At 40.6% G+C, this 13,260-nt stretch overlaps 1 protein-coding gene across 3 annotated transcripts in view; it reads right to left on the bottom strand.

Moving 5' to 3' along the window:
* The window catches only part of TGFBR3 (transforming growth factor beta receptor 3), a 200,036-nt gene that overhangs the window by 51,740 nt on the left and 135,036 nt on the right, over positions 1-13,260 (bottom strand). For all 3 annotated transcript variants that reach the window (XM_040408413.1, XM_040408414.1, XM_040408415.1), the window contains exons 5-9: positions 10,787-10,970; positions 9,869-10,034; positions 7,227-7,374; positions 1,217-1,403; positions 33-259 (exon numbers count right to left, since the gene is read on the bottom strand). In XM_040408413.1, coding sequence (XP_040264347.1) covers positions 33-259; positions 1,217-1,403; positions 7,227-7,374; positions 9,869-10,034; positions 10,787-10,970 — 912 coding nt within the window. The remainder of the gene's footprint in view (positions 1-32; positions 260-1,216; positions 1,404-7,226; positions 7,375-9,868; positions 10,035-10,786; positions 10,971-13,260) is intronic.

The raw sequence follows: 13,260 nt of genomic DNA, 5'->3' as shown, positions 1-13,260 counted from the left end.
GCCCAGGCTTATAATATAGGCTTATAATATACCTGTAAACTGTCCTTTTCTATAGACACCTCCATCTTGTTCTTATCACATTTCACAGACACAGCCACATTTATATTTCCCTGTACTTCCTCAGGCTCCTTGGGCAAATGACGCCTATCACCTCCACCCAATATCTTATCCAAAAAGTCTTGTGCTGTGTGGTCTTGATTGCCGACGAGTAACAAGTTGAGTTCAGGTGGACTTGTAAAGTTCCCATCATCATTCATTTCTAAGAAGAAAGATTAGTTAGGACATTGGGCAGCAGTCTGGAACATGAAAAGTTACTTAACATGGAAAAGACGGAATTTATTATTTTTCCCCTATCTGATTTAGGTGGTCCCTGGTGAACCAAGTCCACTGTCTTGGGGTAGCCTTTGATTCTGCTCTATACTTCAAACTGCACATCCAAGTTGTTTCCACCTCCTGCTGCCTCCAGCTCAAAAACATATCTCGGATCCATACATTCCTCAACCAGGAGTCTGCAAAAATGATTGTACATGCCCTCATCATCTCCCGCCTAGACTACTGTAACATCCTCCACTGTGGCCTTCCATCTAGCACTCGTTCACCCTTCCAATCTTTCCACTTCTCCCCCTATTACTCATCTGTCTCTTCTCTTTGCCAATCCCTTCACTGGATCCCCACTGCCCAGAGAATCCAGTACAAAACACTATGACATACAAGGCCATCCACAATCTGTCCCCTCCATATATCTGTGACCTAATCTCCAGGTATCTTCCCACATGCAATCTCCAATCCTCAAGACACCTCCTTCTCTACTCCTCTCATCTCCACTTCCCACAGTCGCTTCCAAGATTTCTCATGTGTACCCCCATACTCTGGAACTCTCTACCCCAACATATCAGACTCTCACCTACCATGGAAACCTTCAAAAGAAACCTGAAAACCCACCTCTTCAGACGAGCCTACAACCTACAGTTGTGCCCTGGTGCTATTATACCACCATGACCAGCTTTACCCTCACTGTATCCTTCCCCTATCCTTTGTAGATTGCAAACCATGATGGACAGGGTCCTTTCTACTTCTGCCAGTTTGTAATTGGTCTTGTTCATGCTTATTGCAATTCTTTTATATTGGTACACCCTTTTTCATATGTACAGTGCTTTAATAATAAATAGTATGAATATAAATTAAAATATTTCCAATAAAGCCATTTCCTCTTTACCTATGTCATCCAGTTTAATGTCAAACTTGTTTGCCACTGGTACATATGTGTAGAATGTCACTGGGTAATTTTGTTCAGAAGCCCACTTTATTAAACGCTCCTGAGTTGAGGGAATGTTTTGGATCACCTGTTTGCTTGTGAAAAGAGTGCTTTCTGGATCTTTGCTGAAAGTAACACTGTTCGATGTCTGTAGGGAGGAAAGTAGATATAAAATTATATGGAAAGCAATGAGAGTGAAAATCTGTTCACAAAACCAAAGATAACCTAAGAGTGCAAGTAAATGTATTATTTGCAAGTGGTGCGGGCACAGTTGTGTAAAAATTGGGGGAAAGGTCAATACTGAATCAGGTGGGAAGAGACAGAGGTAGCTGACTGGGCAATGGTACAATGCCTGAGAAGACTGGTCCATGGGTCCCATTCCAATTTTAGGACCTATGAAGGCAGGCTACCAGTATCCTTCCACATCCAATGTAAGATCTGTAGGGAAATCTAACATAAAGGGATGGTCTAACTCTGGCATCTCAATAAATTTACATAATCTGGTCCTCGTTTTTGGCACAGAATTTGTAGACAATCTGAAATATCTCAAGTCCAAGAGCAGACAGAGCAGAGAACACCAATTATGGAACTCCTCTGATTACTACATGTACATTTTACAGCTGGGTTAAAAGCCAGCTATACACTGACACACGCACATGGTATGGTGGAGGCCCCACTGCGAGTTTCATTTGAGGCCCCGTTGTGCTAATTAGGGTACATAAAAATTGCTGAGAAGGAAGAGGATTTTAGAAGCTAATGCTGGAACAGACTGTTTGATCACTAATGGAACGGCTTCTTAACTTCTCAATTCCCACAATCAGTGAGCTCAAACTCACTTGAGACCTCCTAACATAGAACCCGCTTCTAAGGTCCCCATTTCCTTGAATAACAGACCAGCATTCGATATGTAAATAATGCCATTCGGTCCTCCGCTCTGTGTGTAAATAAAATCTGCATTGCTTAACTCAATGACTACCATCTGTGAAAATATTTATGGCCTTACTCTTTCTGTTTCGGATTAGAGGAGAGAGGGAAGTTTTATATTTCACATCTGTTGGAGCTTCGTTCTGTATAGAGTGGATCATCAGGTACGCTAAATATCCAGTTTAAATGCTACGCCCACTCCATCCTTCGTCTCAACTAAAATGCGTCTCCTCCTCAACAACTGCTTGAGCTTCATGGCCCCTAATCGTATTCTTGCAAATGGAACATTTTCAAGCTGGTATGGAAAGAATTTTCATGCATGCCTTATTTCTCCAAAAATTTACATGATTTGTCCTTTTCAATGTATCACCTCTAAATAATGAAATAGGATGAAAGGCGTTCCTCTGTCAATCGCTTATCAGTGCGAGCAATGCAGCTAGTGCTATTAAAGGGGACTCCGGGCCCCAAGATATAAGAGGCTGTCTGAATGTTTTGGGCTATTTTTGTGTGTTTTCCAATTCTTCACATTAGTACTTTCAAGAAATGGAAATAGCCTGCACATTTCCCCTATATCCTTAGCATGGTAGACAGGTCCTCTAAACTAGGGCTCCTCAATGGTTTTCTTCTAGGCCCTCACCAGACAGAACATGTTAATGCATGGGCGTCACCAATAGTTAAAGTCCATGCTAAAATTAAAATGTTTCCATTCACAAAAGTGAAATTTTTGCTGATTAGAAGAAAAGGTTGTGCGTTTAATAGATCCTTGCTTTAAAAGCTTTTGCTGGAGTTTGGAGTAACAAGTTTACACGTACGGACACTGGTAGGAACCATTGAAGACATTCAGATCTTTTGTACAATAATCACTTGTCTTTAAAGGGGTTTTTCCAGAATTTGGACCGTTTTTAAATAGCCCCTGTGTGTGGTACCTAATGAAAGAATCATGCCTGCTTCCCAAGCTGGGGTCCGGCGCCCTGGCTCTGTTCAGCAATATTTCGGTCTCTGGCTTGTTTACTTTCAGCAGAGGTACAGACGAGGTCCCATGCACTGATGCAGCTGATCAATGGCCTTCGTGGTAATGTGTCCCCAAGTGGCACGTGACCCAGCAGTAACGTGCCACCTGGGGACACATCACTGCTGAAGGAGGGGAGGAGGTTATTTGATTCTTTCATTTGGTACCACATGCTACTTAAAAAGGACCAAATCCCGGAAAAACCCTCTAAAACTCCTCTGACATTCTGATATTGATGACCTATCCTCATGACTGACCTCATCAATCAGCTGTTGAAGAGGCCGCGATGTTCCAGTATGCCCCACAGCCTCTTCCTTGGTCACTGATGTCACATTCATCAGTCACAAAGCCCAAGCACTGTAGCTATCCAATGGAGGACACTGTGCTCGATAAGCAGCATCTTGATAAGGAGCATCGGGGCCTCCTCAAACAGCTGGGCAGCTGGGGTCCGAAGTGTTAGATCCCCGCCGATCTGATATTAATAACCGTTCCTGAAAGGGGTTGTCTCACTTCAGCAAGTGGCATTTATCATGTAGAGAAAGTTATTACAAGCCACTTACTTATGTATTGTGATTGTCCATATTGCTTCCTTTGCTGGCTGGATTAATTTTTCCATCAAGTTATACACAGTTTATTTCCATAGTTACAACTTACAACCACCCTGGAATCCATCAGTGGCGGTCGTGTTTGCACACTATAGGGGAAAAAGCGTCAGCCTCTCTGGTGGCCGGGACCATGGGAGCTCATATAGACTGGTGCTTTTTCCTATAGTGTATAAACTATGGATACGAGCAACGTATAATGTGATGGAAAAATGAATCAAGCCAGCAACAGAAGCAATATGGACAATCACAATACATCAGTAAGTGCCTGGTATTAACTTCCTCCATATAATAAATGTTATTAGCTGAAGTTAGACAACCCCTTGAACATAGTCATCAATATCAGAATCTCGGACAACCCCTTTGTGCCAATCTACCCAAAAAACTGAGTACAAGCAAAATAGCTATGTAAATATGTGAAAGCTGGTGGAACAAGACCTTTATAGAGTTATTACATATCCTGACATGTTCACGGGAACTCTATCTCTTCACACAGAGAAGAAAGGCTGGTAGTTCTTGCCAATATGAATGTATATATTACTACTCCTGGCCTAAATATAGAGATCAGGTACTGAAAGCAGAGTGAAACATGCTGAGACTGACCGTTTTCCAGCCAGAACTAATGTACCTTATTAATAGTTATATGTAATAGATTAGGATGAAAAAAGTGGGAAATGTATTTTACTTATACCAGCGACTCTACATTTATTTTTATTTCTAGTAGATTTTTATGCTCCATGGATGACGCACTGGATGGATGCTCAGTTTTTCACTTTCAAAAAAGTTAAAAGGTAATGTAGATATGGATAACAAAGTCTTACAGCAGGCTGAGCTTATCTGTAGCCGGTGTAGGAATACCAGTCACCGCACTTCTTACTGGAAGAGTATATGTTGCAACATGTACTGTAGTTCTTGCAAATTATAGTTGCCCTATGACTCCCTCTGAAGAACTAGAGAATGTTAATAACCACGCACATAGGAAGAAAAGATGAGAATCACATAAATGAGTGCAAATGCTTCCAAAAGTGTAGTAAAAAATTAATAAAATCAAAATGTAGTTTTCTTGGAAAAAAAACAACTGATGGGGATTTCCTCTCTCTAGTGATACTGCATGCTGTGAAGTACATGATATCTGAAAAATGAGCAATACTAAGGCATCTGAGAGGGTTAACGGTAGATGACAAAAAATCCAACTCATGGTAAGGCAAAGATATATATATATAATAATTTTTTTAAAACTTTTAGATATTTATGGTAAAAGCTAATCACGAAGCTGCAAGGTCGAGAAGACCCAGATGTAAGTCAAAGAAATCTGGAGTGGAAACATCTAAGGTCAGCCGTAGTTCATGCTGTGCTGATACAGCCCACAAGAGCTGACGGCAATAGAGCAGATCTCCATGGTTCACACTGACCAAAAATAACATGAAGCCACATAAGAAATAAACACTACTGCCCACTGGGGGAAGAAGATAAACCAATCTGACTGTCTACTCTAGACTGCTGAGCAGGTCACCTTCCATTTAACAAAAAAAAACTAAAACACCTGTAAATCAATATCCTTGAGTATTTTTCATTTACCAGGTTGTTAGCACTTCTGTTTGTCACAAGTGCTTATATCAGTTTCAAGAAAAAACTGGGTCGCCACCAAAATATCTGCCTTTATACCTATGACCAATTTGTTTTTCCCAAAGAATGCATGTCTAATCTGCCTATACATCTCCCACTCCCTTATTACTGCAAAACTGGGCAGATTGGCCATTTAGGTCTTCAAAGGTGGGTGACCAACCTAGTGGGAGCTGTCATGATACACATATAGCTAAAGCGGACACATCCACATTTTAATTTGATTGACCAAAACAAGTTTTCTCAATTGACTATATTCTAATTCTAATAGTGTTTAATTTATTGTTATTGTTATGGATTTTATTATTTGTAGGCGCCTTTTATGTGTTATGAGCCAAAAATTACCAAAAAGCCTAATTTGTACACCTTGAAGAAAAGTTACATTAGAGGTTTACAAAAGGTTTACAATGAACTAAGACCTTTGGCCTCGTTTTCATCTCAGTTTGGTTAATCTGGTAGTCTGTTTCGGCAGAGGAGCCAACTATTAGAATTACTGTATACGGCACAGCTGGACACCGGTGGGCACTTCCGGATCCCCATTCACTATATTGGGATCTGGTGGGTTTCCAGCATAGAGGCTGGCTTTCTGCTGGAGAAATAATGTGGTATTATTGCAGCAGAAACCTGGCATTTATGCTGAAAACCTGCCACATCCCATTATTGTAAATGGGGATCCGGTGCCTCTGCTGCGAATGACTACTGGATTTACCAAATGGAGATGTGAACTTAGCCATACTTGGTTCAACCTTTTATATATACAAAACTAAAAGTAATCCAGAAAGAATGTAAAAAAAATCACATTGACAGTATTATTTATATGGTGAGGCATTGCGGAGGTCACAGAAGCACAGTCTAATCATTATCTATCACTAATAGATTCCTTCCCGACTCCTCTAGGCCAACAGATGTAGAACCCAGGATCAACATTCTACATTACTGTTTGTAGCCCTCTATGTAGACAACTATCTCTGCCATGTTATCTTCTGTAGACTAATATCTGTGGTGCATTACCGGAGGATTAGGAGTCCTTCGACAATCTACATATTACATGGAAACTTCACACTTTTGTAGGATCAAATCAATTAGCAGCGCTGATAAAGCAATAAATAACTAGGATTTATAGGCTACATTTAGAAAACTATAAATAAGTTCATCTACAGATAGGGTCATACTTTAGATAAGATGAGCCCTTGGAGGTGACAGAATGTATGTTATTGTAAGTGAAATGTTAGCAATCTTTCAACAAGAATGGGAAGCTGGTCTTCTCCTGAGAAGATCATGTATGGAACATTTGAGCTTTGGTGGTTTAATTTCCTGCCTGTTTTCAGGAGCATGCATGAAGAATGACTGTATGACCAATATAAAGTTCTAATGTGGTCGGACTTTAATGTCTGAATTACCATGGCAAGATTCAACATTTGGAGCAACTTACAGATTATATTAGGAAACAGTATAACTAGCAACTAATGTTTTTATTGGAAATGCTTTTTGTACCAGAGGGGGGGCTGCACCGCACTGAATTTTTACCTGGTATATTCTGTGCAGTCCTGAGTAACTAAAACTGGTCATGCCCATTAGATTATTGTTGGCCAAAATCTCCAAATTCGTCAGGGTCAGCCAACCATCATGTGTATGGGAGCTTCCCAACTCTCCCCCCAATGGCAGAAGTCGGGAACGAGAAGGACTAGGCAGCTGGATTTCAACATGCCCAATTCTTTTGTTCTCGAGGAGCTGTCTGGCAGCGATTTACCCCCTTTTCTCATTCAAAACACATACAATATTGGAGAAAAGAGAAAAAGAAGAAGAAACATACCAAGATTTCCACTTTTCCCTTGACATTGTTCACCCTGATAACCCAGTTGACTGATTTTTTACACTTGAGGATAAGGACAAGATTCTTGACAAGAGTGACATCTGGATGGCGTGGACTGATGTCAATGATTATGTCGACCTGAAATGAACTACATAAGCAAAATAAAGTCAGATAGAAAGAGGAATGCTTCTCAGATGAATGCATTGTGATCCAGCATCTCCTCAACCAATTAAACATTTAGATTCTCGCCAGAGAACAAACATGTGCGAACCAGACCGTTCTAACAAAGCATGGACAAATTGAATCTCCTGACTGATAACAGATTGACATGTAGTTAGGTTAAACAATAATCAGAGATGGTTTGAGCCAAGGCCTGAAAAGCTCAATGATGAGATGAAATGCGAGTGATAAGTAATAAAGTTAGAAGTTCAAAGACGTATAAAGAACTGTCAAGAGGTGTTGTCTAAGTCAATAAGTAGACAACGCAAGACATATAATTTGCTACATGCCTGTAAGAACTTACAGATGGTGTGGACTTTATCCTCCAATTTTAACAAAGATCATTTGGCGAATAGGAAAACATCCCCTCCTTTATGGTCACAGATAAGATTTGATAATCATTATAATTGGTAATTACTAAGTTCTGGTGGCAAAGGGTTTTTCTTTGAAATCACGGTAATAAATCCTGTCCAGCTCTAGGGGACCTCTGACGACTTGGCACCCAGAACTGTCATTAAACACAGAGTTAGCCAAGTTTGAATCCAGGGTAACTTAAAAAAATATTGAGGGCATCTCATTCAAAGCACAGAAAAACCAAAAGATGATAATGCTAGAGACTAAAAATATACTGGGTGTTTCATGTACCAAGGCGGCCAGCTGCCTGGTACCTCCAATTTCACATTCAATGGCAATTACAGTTTGGCAATGTAATATGTTCTGGAAATCGAAAACAGATGTTCCACACAGGCTCTCCTGATGCCATTATTCTTGACTTAAACGTATACAGTACAAAATAAAGAATTTGTGCATTATTAATATCAGTCCCCATTAACAAACTATAAGGCCGGCATTTTATGCACATGATTTAATTATGTTCCAACAAACGGGGATCAGATGCAGACAAAGACTGTAGAGGGCTCCTCGTATGCAATTTATGTTCTGTTCACATAAAGGGGGGTCTTTATTACTTGTTTTGTGATAGTTTTGTGACATTAACAGGTCACAAATTATATAGTACCTGCCATATTTGTGCTATCATTGGTAACTTTTCAATCTTCTAGCCTCTTTTAGTGTCAATAAAAGACAGATGGGATGTGATGTAGTCAACAGCAGTCCAACAAATTTACCAACTTTTAAAGGGGTTGCCCCATTAACACAACTTATCAACAACCCACAGAAAAGGCGGTAAGTTTCTGATTTTCAGAGGTCCAACTGCTGGGGTCTCCTCCGATCACGAGAACGGAGGCCTGTTCTCTCTAATTTGAACGAAACAGAAGTCACCCATGTGAGCTCTAAGGGGCTGCCGGTGATAGCCAAGCACTTGTACTTGGCCGTCTCCATCAGTCCCATAGAGTTGAATGGAGTAGTGGAAAAGCATATGTTTCTCTTGCTCTATGCAAGAAGATTGCCGGAGAACCCAGAAGCCAGGCCCCTGCTGATCAGACACTTACTCCTTATCCTGTAAATAAGTGATGCTGTCGTAATCGAACAACCACTTTAAGACACCAGAAGATGCACAAAATAGGCACATTTCATGTGACGATCTTCAGTTTCAAGGGGACATCTTAATGAAAATGCCCCATTGTGTTTTCCCTTTTACATGTAGGTAATACACAAACATGCGCAATAGGAATAGGCCTGACATATGCCACTGTATGCCATATGTATACCATGAGTATACATTTTTTGACGTGGTACACTTTCCAATACAGCAAAGAAAAGGTGATGCCAGCTTTTACCAGTCTGAAAGAGGTTTAAAGGACACTTTTTGACCTCTGTCAGGTGAATGAGGGTCTATGTATATGTTTAATATGTGTGCCAGGAGCATTCCTCATGTATATGCTGAACTTAAAGGGAAAATGCTAAGTGAATAGGGCTTTATTAAGTTATTTCCTTGTCAGGAAGGATTGGGGCCCGTTGCCCCTTACAGGATGTGTATAGGGAGATCCACCTCCGATGTCAAACCTAATGCTGCTATATACTGTAGGCAAATCATAGATTCAGAGTGAAAACTATTTGATCTCTTACTAGTAGGACAGGGATGGACAAAGTAGCATAGAATTCTGTAACCATTTTCACCACTCCAGAAGCCATTTTGATTATTTTTAGCGGCCAGGCAATAAAACTTTCATAGACATTAATTGGAAATAAACCAAACAGCTGCAAGAATCTATTTTCTAGGAGAATTAGCTACTGTACATGGCTCCTGGGATTAGTCAGGCCCTACAGTAGGATGACACCACTGTTGGAGCCAGTATATAGACCTTAAAGTGCACTAAGACATCACATGACTTCAGGTACCATAGCTTAAAAAGTTCCAGTTTCCATAGAAATGGAGCTTACAAAAAAGTCACCTGCACTGCTTGAATCAGTCAAGTGCATCCAAAGAATCCTTAATTAAAACAGTGTTCTGCTAATTTTACCTGTACGGTTTGGCACTTGGAGAATCCAACTCTATGATGTAAACCAATCTTTCTTCCTCTGCTCCTAAGACACAGCCTTCGGCAAACTGAGGTTCCAGGTAACGTCCAAGATAGTTCAGAGACAGAAAACTCTTTTGGATGTTGCACGTTTCAGGAAAAGAGGAATCTAAAAGAGAACATTTAGATTTCTCTTTACAATGCTTTTTTTAGGCTTCGTTCATTTTGGAGGCTCTGTCGCAGATTCCATAAAAAAAATAAAAAAGCTGGACAAAAGCACACAACATGCTGCACTATTGTGTCTGGTAAAGTTTTGGGCTTCCCGAGGGAAACCCAGTGGAGCACATTATAGACAATGGGCACCATTGAACATCGCTCATGTCTTATGACTGATAATGCATAGTAGTAGTCAGTGTCGGACTGGGGTGCCTAGGGCCCACCGGTAAAATGTATTTTTGGCGCCCACTGTACAGATACATTCAAATATTTCCTGCTCACACAGCAGCAAGATGCTACCAGATGATTGAATGTGGGGGTTCCTGCAGCGACTTTGAGAAGGTCGGTCCTGGGGAGAAGAGGACACTGGCAGCTTTCCTCTATACCTAGAAGTCATCTCAGCTCTGATCGTGTCTATAATAAACTGGGGACTTTCTATAATAATCTATAACTTTTTTATATTAACATGGGCTGTTTGAGGTGCTGAACACTGAATATATGTATGTAGTGCAGTAAGTCTACTGTGTTATGTGTCACTTGTGCAGGGGGTGGGGGGCTACGGGCCCACCTTGCTCAGGGGCCCACCAAAGGATTCACTTGTACCCCTGTGGGTCAGACCGAGCCTGGTAGTAGTAATAATTACCGTATAAATAGTAGTAGTAATAATTATATATAGTAGTAGTAAATAATAATAACGCATCATACCTTCACCCACTCTGATGTCAATATAATTGGTCATTTTCATTTCTGTAAAAGACGTAACGGCCCCATATTTCTTCGTGGTCCATTGTAGCAGGGGTTCGTTTTCGAGAGGAAGGACCTGTACTTCTGTGTGTGTGTTCATGGAGAGGCTTCTTTCATCATAATGAACGGTAGAGCCTTGTGATACCTAGTGGGACAATAGATCATCATATCTCTTAACTGACTGCTCCAACCAGATCATAACTAAAGGGGGTGGTCTGGGAGTAAAATATTGACGATTTATCCTCAGGATAGTTCCTCAGTATCTGATCAGTGGGGTTTCAACTTCTGACAGTGCCACCGAGCAGCTGTTTGAAAAGGAGTGCTGCGTCCTATTCAAACACCGGATCGGCGGCGGTGCTGAGAGTCGGACCCGAACCAATCAGAAGTAGATTAGAATTAGATTCTTAGAATAGGTCATCAACATTTTCCTGCCGGAAAACCCCTTTAAATGTGTTACCAATAAACTTGACAGAGCTCTTATACTGGCATAGCTCGACATAGCAATAAGATAGCCAACCTACCGATTAACATGCACACTTCAATTTAGACACTGTATACATTATGTCTGGAGTTGTTATTAGGTGACTGTATGCCAGAATTATCTGAGCCCTATATGGTGATATTTGATACTTTCGAACTATACAGTATAATATTCTTTCAATGTATGGCGGTGGTGGCATATTAGACCAACATACGGCCCTGATATTTATACTATGGTATAGCGCTCATTTTTCCATCACATTATAAACTGCTCATTTCCATGGTTACGACCACCCTGCAATCCATTAGTGGTGGTCGTGCTTGCATACTACAGGAAAAAGCACTAGCCTATGTGCAGTGCCATAGTCCTGGCCATCAGAGGGGTCGCCGCTTTTTCCTATAGTGTGCAAGAACGACCACCACTAATGAATTGCAGGGTGGTCGTAACCATGGAAACAAGCAGAGAATAATGTGATGGAAAAACGAATCCAGCCAGCAAAGGAAGCAATATGGACAATAACAATACATTAGTAAGTGCCTTGTATTAAATTCCTGTACAAAATAAATGCTATTATCTGAAGTGAAACAGCCCCTTTAATTATATAATTAGGTTATGTCTAGTTATGCTTCTTAACAAATCGGCACTTGCTGAAACTATATGGGCACCTTCGCACGCGGCAGATTTTGTTGCAGAAATTTCTGCAGCTGAAATCAGTTCATTTATGTGAATGAGGCTGTTTTAATGGCGAGCACATGGATTTCTGCAAGCCTGAATTGACTTTCAGTTGCAGAAACTTTCTGCAACAAAACCTGGGCTGTGTGAAGGCCATTTTGAACATCATATTTCTTCACATATTTGCACAATAATATAAAATAGATGACCACTCCAGTTATAAAATAAATAGCCAAGCAAGGTACCTGCAAAGTTAAATATACCTATACCATGAAGACACATCTAAGCAGTAGTGTAAAGTACAGCAACAGAGCTGGGCCTAGAATTGTGGCTGCCTGATTCCTCTAAAAGGGTACGAAGGACATAGTACATTACCCAAAGAATACAAAGCTTCTGAACTTCTGCTCAACAGATGTGGACCGCTAAGATACCTCTGAAAACACATCACTAGAGTGAATGAAGATGAAAACCACATCAGGAACAGATTACATGTTTTCTCTCCAAGAAGAGGTGAGATGGACAACTCTCAAATGTACCTACACAGATATCTAACAAGAGATGTGTCAACCCTACTTCCAGCGCTCAAGTGAGCCAGCAGAAACACTTCTTTGGTGGCAGCATGATGCCCTTTTGTCAGGCTTTCATCTATATACAATGACCGGTGCACACACCTTGGCAGATTTCCGGACATATTCCAATTAAACAAAGGTTGCTATAAAAAGACGCTTGTAATACAAAGAAAGACATCTTTCAAGGGCCATTAGAAGATCATAGGTATTATATCGATTAACGTAAACTGTACAAAAACAAATGGATAAAAACATAGAAAATGAACACATACTGTATATAGTATATGCTCAAATGTAGCAGTGCTGAGCGTAAATCTTAGGGGCTACAAGTGCAGTGCATGGTCAGTGGCATAACCATTATGGATGCATTGGGTGCTACTGCGACCAGGTGCGGAGGGGAAGGGGGCCCAGAGGCCCACCCAGATCCCTGAACAAGCGCCAGTTTCAACTATATCTGCATTCCTAAGGGTTGGTTCACATCACGTTTTTCCCATCCTTTGATTGTATACAAAAAACGTATACGTTAAACACATGCCTCAGACTTCACTATAGAGTTCCACTGTAAAAAAAAAAAAAAAAAGTTTACTCTTTTTACCATTGTAAAAAAAAAGTATAAATTTTTTTACTGGACTGTGCAGGATACAAGAACGTGGTGTGCTGTGGTTTTGTTTTCTTTTTTGTAACGTATACGTCAAGCAGAGGCATAAAACGTG

Source organism: Bufo bufo, chromosome 9 (assembly GCF_905171765.1).
Source record: "Bufo bufo chromosome 9, aBufBuf1.1, whole genome shotgun sequence".
NCBI classification, from domain to species: Eukaryota; Metazoa; Chordata; class Amphibia; order Anura; family Bufonidae; genus Bufo; species Bufo bufo.
The sequence above is the reverse complement of the archived record's forward strand: the minus strand, read 5'-3'. Positions and strand labels throughout refer to the sequence as shown.